General features: G+C 39.7%; 1 protein-coding gene across 4 annotated transcripts in view; it reads left to right on the top strand.

The window, feature by feature from the left end:
- PTPN12 (protein tyrosine phosphatase non-receptor type 12) overlaps positions 1-12,357 on the top strand; it is a 63,469-nt gene extending 51,112 nt beyond the window's left edge. For 2 of the 4 annotated variants that reach the window (XM_082239618.1, XM_082239620.1), the window contains 6 exons: positions 1,309-2,276; positions 7,118-7,198; positions 7,797-7,888; positions 9,665-9,692; positions 10,653-10,769; positions 11,490-12,357. In XM_082239618.1, coding sequence (XP_082095744.1) covers positions 1,309-2,276; positions 7,118-7,198; positions 7,797-7,888; positions 9,665-9,692; positions 10,653-10,769; positions 11,490-11,551 — 1,348 coding nt within the window. In that variant the 3' untranslated portion in view covers positions 11,552-12,357. The remainder of the gene's footprint in view (positions 1-1,308; positions 2,277-7,117; positions 7,199-7,796; positions 7,889-9,664; positions 9,693-10,652; positions 10,770-11,489) is intronic. The other 2 variants (XM_082239619.1, XM_082239621.1) reach the window with 2 other exon arrangements.
- Positions 12,358-12,640: the final 283 nt, after the last annotated feature.

The raw sequence follows: 12,640 nt of genomic DNA, 5'->3' as shown, positions 1-12,640 counted from the left end.
CTGAACGTTGCATTATAGTCTTATTTTCCTAATTCAATGAAGGAAAAGCACCCTGGCTGATGAGACTCACTTTGCCCGTCAGCAGACACTACTGCTCATCACATCTTGCTAAAGAAAGAGTTTTATTATGTCAGCCATGTGCTTTTTGCTTCATGATTTCCATGAAGTGCCCTTCTATAATGATTTCTTACTATCTCTGTGCCTGTCATCTGTTCCATTTTAAGCATTTACAAACATCTTCATCCTGTTTCATATTCAACATTCTTGTCCTTTCATTCATCCTTGAAGCAAGTGTAGTCATTTGATGCTTGTAGAGAAAGCTGTGCTTAAAAATATTCTGGATTTTCTGTAAAATAGATCTACCTGGTGACATACTTTCTGGATCTTAAGGCATGCAAGTCCATAAATGATAGTATTGTGTGTGTATCTGCTAACGTCTCGAGTGGCAACAAGAGAGACAACGCGGAAATATATTGTAGATTAGTTTGCTACATTCTATATACCTGGGTGAATGTCAGGGTTATGGACCTCTGACAATCAATGTATTTCATATCTACATGCAATAAACTGGAAAATTATATAACTGTGGCCTAATTCAGACTTCAGCAGTCTAATCAAAACAAGGTTGCACGAATCAAGCAGTTAATCCAAGGATAGTCTTCCTTATACATTATTTCAAGTATGGGCTTTCCTATAGACTGCTTGTGTCCCATGTTATATGTATAATAGAGGGGTTATACCATCATATCAGGAATGTCATAATCAGGAAGGCATTCAAATGTTCTGTCAAACTTAATAGAAGCTGGTGCAGTCGTCCTGCTTTGCTGCAGTAAGCATTATACCCCTGCCCCTCCAACACATGTATTTCAAATTTTGCCACAAGGGGGCATGGCTTTCCTGCAGACTGCTGATAATCGCATGCTTTATTGTAGATTTTAAGCAATAAATAGTAGGTTCTGGTGGTTGCCCATAGGCAATAACAGCATGATACCATCTTTTCTTCATGTGTTAAATGCTTTCTTGATATGTAATGTGTTTCTGGGTTGACCTTTATTCAAATATTGGATGTAAAAGTTAAGGGTGTTTGAAGAAAGTTCTGTTTCCTGGGATTATTACAAAACTATAGCATTTGGTTCCTATTTTGTGGATTTTGACGTTCTAACTATTTTGGATAAAATGTGCCTATTTTTTTATTGTGAACGTCATTCTGAGAAAGGGTTTTTAAAGTTCATATCCTGAATAGGTAGCTTATATAATAAATGTACATAATCCTTAATTATGGAGTACTTACACAATTATTCTCTTTAGCTGCCTTGTAGAAGGAGATGTAAAAGAAGAAATTCTGCAGCCTCCAGAGCCTCATCCAGTGCCACCCATTTTAACCCCATCCCCTCCTTCAGCTTATCCAACAGTAACAACTGTTTGGCAGGACAATGATAGATACCATCCGAAGCCTGTTCTGCACATGGTTTCTTCAGAGCATCCAACAGACCTCAATGAAAACTACAATAAGTCAGAAGAGCATCCAGGGAAGAATGAAGTCTCTGAACGTGTAGAGAAAAAGCTTGAGCGCAACTTGAGTTTTGAAATTAAAAAGGTACCCCTTCAAGAGGGGCCAAGGAGCTTTGATGGGAACACCCTCTTGAATAGGGGACATGCAATCAAAATTAAGACTGGCTCATCTTGTGCGGTGGATAAGACACCTAAACTACAGGAACAAGGCTCAGGAGATGCTCCTACAGATACCTTCCAAAACTCTTGCATAGAATGCAATATGCAGCCACTGAATAAAGCTGTAACATCCTCACCTGAAGGCCATCAGTGTCTGGTGGGTTCTGATCCTCTGCAAAGACCAGACTGTTTGCCTCTCAAAGAGAAGGGACATGCTATGTGGTCGTTACAAGGGACAAAAAATGTACAGCCAACATCAACACCAGAGGACACATCTCCAGCTGTTTTATGTCATGGGATTAAAAATCTGTCTGTAGTCTCGAACTCACCATCTCAAATGGATGCTCCTTTCAGTGAATCAGCGGATCATTATCACAGTGGCATGCTTCCAGTTAGAGTACCCCTTTGTTTTACAAATCCTCTGCATTCTGATGATTCTGATACAGATGAAAGAAACTCTGATGTGTCTATGACACAAAGCATGTCTAATGTTTCAACTGCAAGTGCCACGGTTTCTGTGGCTGCTGGCGCAGAAAATGTTTCTGCTAGAAAAGTATTGCCCATGTCCATTGCAAGACAGGATGCCTCAATCATAGCTGATAAAGGTAAGCTTTACTAGATGCTATCCATATTAGAAATACTAAATTTGTAGAGTTGGATCCTAAGCTTGTGAAAGAGAAAGTTTCCTTGTGCAAGGATTTCCCCCATCCCTTCCTGAACAACATCAGCTGTGATGTGGGAGTGCAAAATTGGACTGAGGTGCCTTGCACAAGCACATTTTCACTCGTACATACTGAATCCATGTGCTTTTCAGTGAGTCCATCACAGACCACACTGTTCAGCAGTGTTCCCCAACTTTCTAGAGTAGGTGTTGGGGTTGCAGCTGGAATTGGCTGGCGGCTAAAAAAGATCCTTCTGCAACCTTTGGATCCAACTTAGAAAACTAAGGGGTTGTGCATATTATGAAGGTAGGTGCCAACACTCATCACATTTTGGTAACAGCTAAAAACATTTATTTTCTCAGATCTTTGCTGGGTATCTATACAAGTTGACCATAATAACTTAATATGTTCGCTTTGACATAATGTTTGCTGCTATTTTATTTATTCTGTTAGTCAGTTTTAATAGTGTGAGCAAGCAATCCTTGTTTTTGGGCCCCCTATATGCTCCCAAAAATCTGATCTGAAGTGTGACAGGGGGTGCTAGGGGCAGGGGCTGGAGGGGGAGAAGTGAAATAAGAAGTTTATGTGAAAGCTGGTACATGGAAGTTTTCATAAACAAGAGCCAACATGGAAGTGGAGTAGGACTGGCTATTAATTTGTTCAGGTTGGCCTTGGAAACACCAGCCTTGGTAGTAGGGAACAGCAGCTGTCATTCAGAGGCTCTCTAGTTGGGGAGGGGGCAGTGACTGTTAGTGACAGCTTCCAATTCTGTTAGCTTAAGCAACCAGCTCTCCTGCGTGGGTAACAAACACCTGGATCCTTGTAAGGCTGATTTTTTTAAAAAAAACCACAATAGACTTATGAGTACATTGTAAATCCCCCGAGTCTAAACCACTAACTTACCTTTGGGCAGCTGTGTTAGCCAAACTGATAGGCATTGATCCATTTAAAATAGTTATTAGAGGGATTGGCAGGAAACCGTAACCAAAGGTTGCAGTGTTCCTTTTCCAGGCACCAGTTACCACAGAAGTTTTATAGAATTGTTTAGGGCTTGCAAAGCTGGGAGAGGTTTCAGGAGGGGGAAGAGGGAAAAGGACACCTTTTTCTGCCCTCTTGAAGCCTCAATTTACTGTGCTAAAAGAATGGGAGGGTGGAGGTTTTTTAGAGGTCCTCCTTTTCCTGAAATCTCTCCAAATAGCCTGGAGGAGGTTAACACTCCAAACACAATTCCCTTTCCAAGATGTATGTGTTGTGTTCCTGAGAGTGGGAAAGGAAAAATCTGTCCTCCGTAATAAACCTTCTCCACTTGTGACAGGGAGTGATCTCTTGGTGTGCACCTCCCTTCTCCAATTCCAAGGCACTTACTAAGGTTTGAAACATACAAATTTTGTGTGTGAAATCTCAGAGTCCAGAAAAGCAGTCAAACTGCTGCTTTAGATTACGGTAACATGCTTTTCCCCTGTGTTTTTTATGATTGAAGGTGCTGCTTAGCTTCAGTAGTGCATGTTTTTTAATGGAAAAGGAAACAGGGTTTTTTGGCAATTTGTCCGGGAAGTAACCAGTCATCTCCTGTTGTCCTTAGTGTTTCCTCACAGGTGTTCTTCAAATGCAGCCGCTGCCATGTGGGAACTGCTTATCTAAGATCAGATGCCATGGGGCTGGGGGCTGCATGTGAATGGGCCACCTCATGGGTCTTTCCAATTTTATCGGTGTCCAGTGTTGTTGTTTCTATAGTTTGTGTTTCAGATGCACACAATGCATTAGCAAGCCAAACACACATTTGTTATATCTCTGTTGGGTCTAGTTGTTTTGCTCAGTAGTTGTCTAGATACTTGGGTGGTATTTCCTTAATTCTTCTAATTAAGGTATTTGTAGAAAGAGTGTTTGTGCTTTATCTCTTTTGTTGCGCATGCACATGCATCTGCTCTGACCTTTAGGATAGATACTATAAAATGTTTGGGGTTTAAATAAGTCTTTCCTGCTCCCCCTTTCCTTCCTTTCATTTCAGTGTATGCATTTAACATTTTGTTTGAAAGCAGTTGGACTGTTGTTGTTTTTCTAATTTAAAGAATTAATACTTTACTGGTATGTGGAAATAGCTCCACCCGAATAGGTGTGGAATTGCCTGGGTTTAATAATAGAAGGAACAAGTTGGAACCCACACCAAAATGTAAGGTATGCGCTCCTTCAGGGCTCTGGAGTATGAGCCCGGGGCTGTTAAATGCTGGGACTGGGTTTTCAGGAGGAGAAACTGTTCCCTCTCCTGAAACTGTTACTTGTGCTAAAAGGCTCACATTTGGAGCTGGAGATTCGCAGATGTAAACTGGATTGCATGCAGAACTTACTGGGTTCATTTCCCAGTATCTCTAGATAGGGCTGAGAATACAGTGGTGCCTTGCAAGACGAAAAGAATCCATTCTGTGATTCTCTTCGCCTAGCGGTTTTTTCGTCTTGCGAAGCAAACCCATTGACGGATTAGCGCTATTAGCGGCTTATCTGCTGATCGGATCAGCTGATAAGCGGCTTAGCAGCTTAGAAAAAGGGGGGGGGAGGAAAAAAAAACCAGCAGGAACTCGCAAGACATTATCGTCTTGCAAAGCAAGCCCATAGGAAATTTGTTTTGCGAAGCACCTCCAAAACGGAAAACTCTTTCGTCTAGCGAGTTTTCCGTCTAGCGAGTTTTCCGTCTAGCGAGTTTTCCGTCTTGCGGGGCACCACTGTACTTCATTCTGAAACCCTGGAGAGCTCCTGCCAGTCATTTAGATAGTACTAAGCTAGTTGAGCCAGTGGTACAAGATAGCTTCCTCTTTTTAAAAAAGCATTAAAAAATTGTTGCCACGTGGGTCCTGTTGTCTGGTGACTTCCAAGATTTTTGGATATTTAGGATTGCTGAGCACAGAATGTTGCGGGTGGGGTGGGATGGGGAGGATTGAAGTAGAGAAATGGAATTGGCCACTCCAAGTCCCTTAATGTCTTCTAGAATCCTGAAGGTGGGTGGGGAGGTGAAGAACTCCCCTACTTGCCCTGTACAGGGATGCTTCAGAGAAGTGGGAAGGAGCAACATACCTTCTTCCTACTCTCTAGAAATCCAACCAGCTTTCATTTACTTTCTTCCAAGCAGCTTTACTGACATTCTTTTCCTCCATGGACTGGTGTAGCTGTTGGGCACAGGGGAAGAGACAGTGCATGTGATCTGCCTAGCTTTGGTACTGACAGGTCTAGTGTGCCCAGCTGTCTTGCTAGCTGCCGTAACTCAGCTAGATTCTGGCTCACCTGTTGTGGCTTTGCATCCAGTCACCTTGCTCGCTCCTTGCCAGGTGTGGGAAAGTGGGTTCCTTCCCAGAGGTTCCTGTGCCTGACACTGTATATCACAGGTACAGGAAAGGTAGGTGTGCATTGCCATCCCTGCAATAAGTCACACTGAGCCCGCTACCCTAGTTTATTGTGGCACGTTAATGCTGCCTCTGCGTTGTATTATGGACTATGACTTGTTCTATAAACCAGTAGATGTTTACTCTTTTGCCAAGTCTTGTCAACAATTACAAATCCACTTGTAAACCACATTAACCTGTTTAACCTAGATCAGGCACATCCAACAGGTGGCTCGTGATCTACTGGTAGATCACTGGATGTCTGTGGTAGATCACAGCTATATTCTATAGTTCTGGTTGCCTTAGAAGCAAAGTGTCAAGCACTTATGCTCTGTTATAACAGGTGAGAAGTGTAAAGGGAAGTAAAATAATAGAGAACAGCTCTTCTTCTACTGCTTATGCACAGGTTCTTAGTAGGTTATCTCCTTCAGGTGCTGTAGATGTGCAGCCCCACAGCTTCTGCTTTCAGATTATTATACCTGGTTAATTTTGTTCACAATTGTTTCAAAATCTTGGATTTGAAGACATCAACACATCTGAAAAAAGAACTTCTCACATTTACTCCAGGATTAAGTCTGAAAGTCTATTCCACGTTTGAAAGGAATTGTCTACATGACATATTCATTGTCTGTGAAATAATACAATGGTGATTGAATCTGTCCAGCAAAAATTCTTCAGAAAGTCGATTGAACATCCTAAATGCGTCTTTCATTGCTGTGCAAATCTGACTTTTTAGCAGTCCCGTTAGCCTCAATGGGTCTTCCCTCCTCTACTTAGGCAGTGTTTCCTTGTAACTTTATATTAATACAACTTCTAGCTGTAATATGCAGCTTGAAACCAGAAGTATAATATTTTGACCCTACCCGCTACTGTAACATAGGCATTGTCAGCCAAGCTCTGTAAACTGCTTGTTTTAATGCCTTGACAGCACAACTCTATTGTATGTCCATTTAGAAGTCTGTCACATTAGTATGTATAGGATTGCAGCATGAAAGAATTTCAGTTGCCATTACTTACATGACTTTCCTGGGAAAGTAGAAAGGCTGGATCCATTTTAATCTAATGGTTAGCTTGGTTAAAGGTCTGCATCCTGTCATCTTAATGAAAAAGCATTAATCTGTTGCTGCAGTTCCACGGCTTCTGCCTACTATAGGCATCTTGCCAAGTGAATTAATACATCAGACAAGGCATCTAAATCCATTGTGGGCAGCCAGCCATTTTGTGGTTATTGTACAAAACACACTTGTACAAAGCCAGCAGGGCTATGCCAGACTGTGAAAAGTATATTCAGTAAAAAAACACACAAAAAAACCTTTATTACAAATGATTTGATATTTTATTTTGTCCCAGGCACTCTTTTACATAATGTATCTGTTTAAGTGTTAAGGTGTTCTCAATTTTTGGTGACTTTAGATGCTGGTGTTTCTGAAGAGTCGTCTTCTCCTCCTTTACCAGAAAGAACTCCAGAATCTCTTGTGCTTGCAAGTGAGCAGAGTGAGTTTCATTGTACTGTGTTGGTTTCACAAAAGTCATGAATCAGACTTGTGCATTAAAGGAGCACTTTGGCCAAATAGCGATAGCTATTGAGGTAACCAGAAGCTGGATAATGCATGTAGTGACAAACAGATGTTCAGGTAATTTTAGTTTGCTGCATTATTGTTTTGGCTTATATAGTGGGCTTCCACTTACCCTGGTTACCTATGGCAAAATTTTTCTGGCTGCTGCACTGCATAGAAAGATACATGCACCCACCATAGTGCCCTGTGCTGTGTTTATATGGGACTGTGCTCCTACAGTTGTATTGTTCTCCCTTTTAGACAGTTACTGGCTTTGGGAAGGCTAGATTGGGAAACGTCAATATACAAGAGGCTATTCAACTAATTTTTACTTGGTAGACCCACTGAATTTAATTTCAGTGGGTTTACTGAGAAAAATTCATTGACTACCATTTTCAATCCCCATATTGTAATGTTGTGTATTTTAAAAATACTGTAACTACCAATCTTGCTTAACCGTTAAGCTTTTATTGTTTTATTGAATTTGTACAGTGGCATGTCTACTGAATAATGTATTTTAAAATTGGTTTTCATAGTCACAACTTCCCCCAAAGCTGTTATCCTTCCACGATCTGCTGAGTGGAGTTTCTTGCAAGACCAGAAACCTTCTGATCAACCAAAATGTACAGTAAGTATGGGATATTAGCTTTGGGAATATGCTTCAGGGATGTACAGCAGCCATGTGCAGCTTCTAGTCTCCAGGCCTAATTAGCCCCACTGGGTCTCCCCATTTCTCCAGTGAGGTTGCTTTGGGCAGGCCATGCCCAGCTGTCACTCACCCGACATCCTATGATATCAGGAATGAGATGGATAAACTGTGGGTGCAAAGGAATGACCATGAGCTCCAACTGGGAGCTCCAGAGTATATCCAATTCTTGTCTGAAAGAATCACAGCTTGCATTTGGCACCAGGTCACAAAGGGACAACTGGGAGCACAATTTAAGCAGTGTTTTCCAATGGCTTCTTTCCCATACTTGATAACAGTGTGGTCCCTGGAGGGTTGGCTACCTTTGGTTCTGGCCCTCTGACTGAAAGTGGTTCCCAGTCCCTGGGGTAGACCCTTTGAGGGCAGAATAAGTGTCTGCTTGATCACTCCTTTTTCTGGTAGCTCCCCAAAGTATCACTTGACTTTTGATTTCAATCCAAATGATTTCATAAAATCTTTACCCTCCCCTCATCCAAATTGATTGTGCTAGCTTAAGAAGTTTAGCCCACTGAAGGAATAGCTGCTTCCCATGTAAACCTAATAGGTCTCAGTACGTCAGCTGCACTCTAGAGCTTCTGCTGGGGGTACTATTTAGGAAGAAAGCAAGATTAGCGTGGAAGGTTGGGGTGGGAGTTTCTTGTCTTCCCCCATATTTAGAATTTGCTAACCAGAAGGGTCACCTGAGCCCAACGTGGAAGATTTTCTGTGCAACCTCTTTAGGAAAGCAACTGATATTTTACTGTGTGTGCATGTGCAAACTCTGGCATGTATGGTTGTCTTGTTTTATTTTTAGCAGAAAATGTCATTATGGGTTTAATGTTTTCCATGGAGTTATCATACTGTATTGTAATTTAAGCCCCTAGAGTATGTTGAAAGAGAAGGGAAGCTGTGATAAATAGGGATGTGTGGGTTAAGGCATAAACAGTTGCTACCTTGTTTTTTTACTTTAAAACGTGAACAAATCCCTAAGAATAATGAAGTATTAAATCAGAGCTTCATTGTGTGTGTTTGTGTGTCAAATACTCACACGCACACACTTATATATGAATGACAACAGAAAGCTTAAGGTTGGGAACTGGTCCTCCAGTTTTTATTGGATTCCAGATACTGTCATCCCTGACTGCTGGAAATGCTGGTTGTAGCTGCTGAAGTTGGAACTCCAGTAGCTTTCGTCATATGCCACACTTCTTTGTGTGGTATATAGACTTACTGGCATCTGAAGAACACCACTCTTTTGAAACTGCCTAGATGTTATGGTTGCAGTGGCAGAAGTACCAAAGGAACGATCAGCCTTTACTTTTCTCAGGATTTCATTGTGCAGTAACATTTTTAAAAAGTTGATACTTCCAATTGAACATAGGCATCTAGCATATGAATACGGTGGCCAGGTGAAAAAGTAGCAAGCATTCCTGAACCTTTTATATATGATAGATAGATAGATAATACTTTATTCGGCTATAAGCCCACAAGGTAAGACAAATCAATAGATAAAAATCAATTTATATATGCATAAAAGGAACTTTCTCTTTCATACAACTGTTAAAAGTGGTAGGTGCTATGTTTTCTTTTTTCATCTAGGCATTTTATGTGTGAATGGAAATATTAGAGAATGTGGCGTATTTATTTTTTTAAAAAAATCATTATCTGAATCAGTAAAATACTTTTGAACCAACATAAAAACATTTCTATTGTTAACAGGGATTGAAAATGGCGACTCCACATGCTGGTAAGCAATTCGTTTTTTAACTTTAAAAGGGACGAGATGTTTTGTTAATGAAATGAGATGCTGAGCTACTGAAATATGCTGCTCCTTGGCTACAATAGGTGGATTTCTCTCACCCTAGATGCATCTAGAAAGTCATTCCACTTATGTATGGGGAAAGCAAAATAGCATTCTGATTGTAACATCTTAGGCCTGTGGGGCTGCTGCTCTGAGACTGGACATAGGGGACTGTTGTTTGAAAGGGGGAGTTGAATAATCCTGTGTGTGAGCAGAACAGGTTTTCATACTTGACCAGTATTTTTGTTTATAAATAGCAGCTGTCCTTGTGAAGGTTGTTTAAGCTAGGTCAGAATACAGGAGAGTAGCTTCTGACCAAACACTGGTTAATTAACAGTTCCTGAAGTAGGATGCCAGTATTCTGAAAAATAATCTGTTCAAGTAATGAGACTTTGACAGATGAATGCCTTGATCTAGAAGCTTCATGTTCACAACTCCCTCTCAGTGCAACTGCTTCCCATTTCATCGCAATCAGTCAGGTTTTTATTGTTTGTTGCCAATGGCCATTACAATGCAGCTCACAAATGGACAAGGCAATCCGGCATATAAATTACACCACAATATTGATAGCTCCACTTACACATGCCATTGCAGGAAATGAGATGCCCTTCCTTGCATTACTCAGAATATTTTTTTATTTGTCTTCCAATGTGTGAGACTTTGACATGCTAGTCTTGAAGCCAGAATTATGCCTTTTAACATGGATGTAACTTTAAGGAACAAATTATTTCAGTTATCAAGGCAATATCTACAAAGTTGCTTTTAGTATTATAATACTAGGCCTTTGGAAACACTCTAACCCATACTTAGGACAAAACTGGGTATTAACAGAAATTAGTTTTTATAACTGAATACTTAGAATTGCAAATATGGTTATGCATCAGTGAATTTCTTTTTCCTCCCCAGATCATCCTGAGATAGCAGACAAATCACAGATTGATACTATACCTCAGCTTCCTCTTTCCAGTCCTGTTGTTAAAAGAGGTCCAACACCAGAACTTCCAGTTGAGACTACAGATATTGGTAAATGGTGGCTTTTTGTTGTTTTCTAGCATTTGCTTATTGTAAACTACTTGATCTGTACATAACTCTTGTAGGGTGGCTTTTGAAAATACATGATGTACATTATTTGACCAATGGTTAATGTATCAGGAGGAAACAGTTAATTTCTTGGTAGCCACAAAATCTCTTTTGCAACAGCTAAAGGTTTAATTCATTGCGGATAAGCAGTAATAATTGTGGAAATTGCAGCACATAGCTGAGATGTCAAACTAGGATAAAACTTTGTTAGGCTAGTGACACTAAAATGTTACACAAGGTCTAAGATATATGGGCCTAATTTAGCGCCATTAATCTGTATGAGGTTCAGCAGGAAAGATTACTTTAAATGCAGTCAGTAACTGTGAAAATTACTTCAGTTTGTGAATAAGCTGAGCATGTAAGAAGTATTTCAGACTCTTAATTTTTACAATTTATTATTCCCACGGGTTGTGATAGTTGTTTTATGAACATGCCTGCTTATTTTGTCCTTTTCCCATTTCCCATTTCTTCTGCTCTTTTGGGCTTGAAGCATAATGAACACTTGAAGAATAGCCCCTTAGATTGAGAACTTGTTTCAAAACAGCGGAGTCCTATCTTTTATATGTTTTCCTATATTGGCTTTTCATTAGTAATATTTCTTTTCTTTTGCTACATTCCTTTTTTTCAACTTATAACAGTTCTTTTCCCCTTTCCCTTTTTTAGGTTTTGGTAACCGTTGTGGAAAACCAAGAGGACCGAGAGAACCACCTTCAGAATGGACATGATGCAAGAACAAATGGACATTTTTAAATTATACTGGAATATTCCAAGTGCCACTGAACTCGATCAATAAATAGTATTCCACTTTTTATTTTTTGGGACTAACACAGTGTACATGCAACTACACAATGGTACACTCTTCTATACATCCACACAAACATTAAGCATTCACAAGAGTGTTTTCTAGTATTGTAATCTAACTTTGCTGGGGCCATCAATCTGCCTTACTACATTTAGGAGAAAGTATTACATATGGTTTATTTTGTTACTTCAAGTATTATTGCCTTAATGTCTTTTAACCTGTTACACACTGTTTATAGACATGTTAATATGGTGAAACTTTTGACAAATTGAGTTTATGGACTTTTTTGCTAACGTTTGATTACCATGTACACTTTATTTTGTATATGTACAGGGCAAGCAGGTATATAATTTGATAAAGCTGCAATCATAAAGTATTAACAGAAGGTGTAAGAAATCTCTGCATGACCTAATTTTTTTGTGTACCTTGTAAATTATTTGCCCTAATGTTTTAGTAAATAGTTTTCATTAAAAAAAAAAAGTTGGGCGCACATCCACAATTACAGGATAGCAGAGATGAAGATTGTAATACATTTTGTAAATTGTAAGCAAAAGGTTATTTTTATATTATATACAGTTTCACTGTCAGTCATAATTTGTCCTGGTTTTCATCTAGTCATGGAGTCCATAAGTGCCTTGAAAATATCAGATTTTAGCATGAATATGTTCACTGATTGAGATCAGCATATCAACTTATTTGAACTGCCAGTAAAAAAAGAGAACACTTCAACTCACTCTAGTTATCATTTGTAATATATTTTAAGAATATGTAGAATCAGCTTCTAAAAAGAAAGCATTTAAGAGTGTATATTTATTTTACAAGCCCTTCAGAGCCACACTGGTAAGAGATCATTGAGACAACTTCAATGTACCAATGACTTTCGCTCTTACCCTTCACATGATGTGTGTGTAAAACTCCTGTAGTCGGGTAGGAGAGCCAAAAAGAATGCCAATATATTTTACGTCTGGCAACCAATGTGCCCCTTGGGTTTCAGATAGTACATGGGTAGAAG

Source organism: Podarcis vaucheri, assembly GCF_965113315.1.
Source record: "Podarcis vaucheri genome assembly, chromosome: 10".
Taxonomy (NCBI): Eukaryota; Metazoa; Chordata; class Lepidosauria; order Squamata; family Lacertidae; genus Podarcis; species Podarcis vaucheri.
This window is presented reverse-complemented; position numbering and strand designations above follow the sequence as displayed.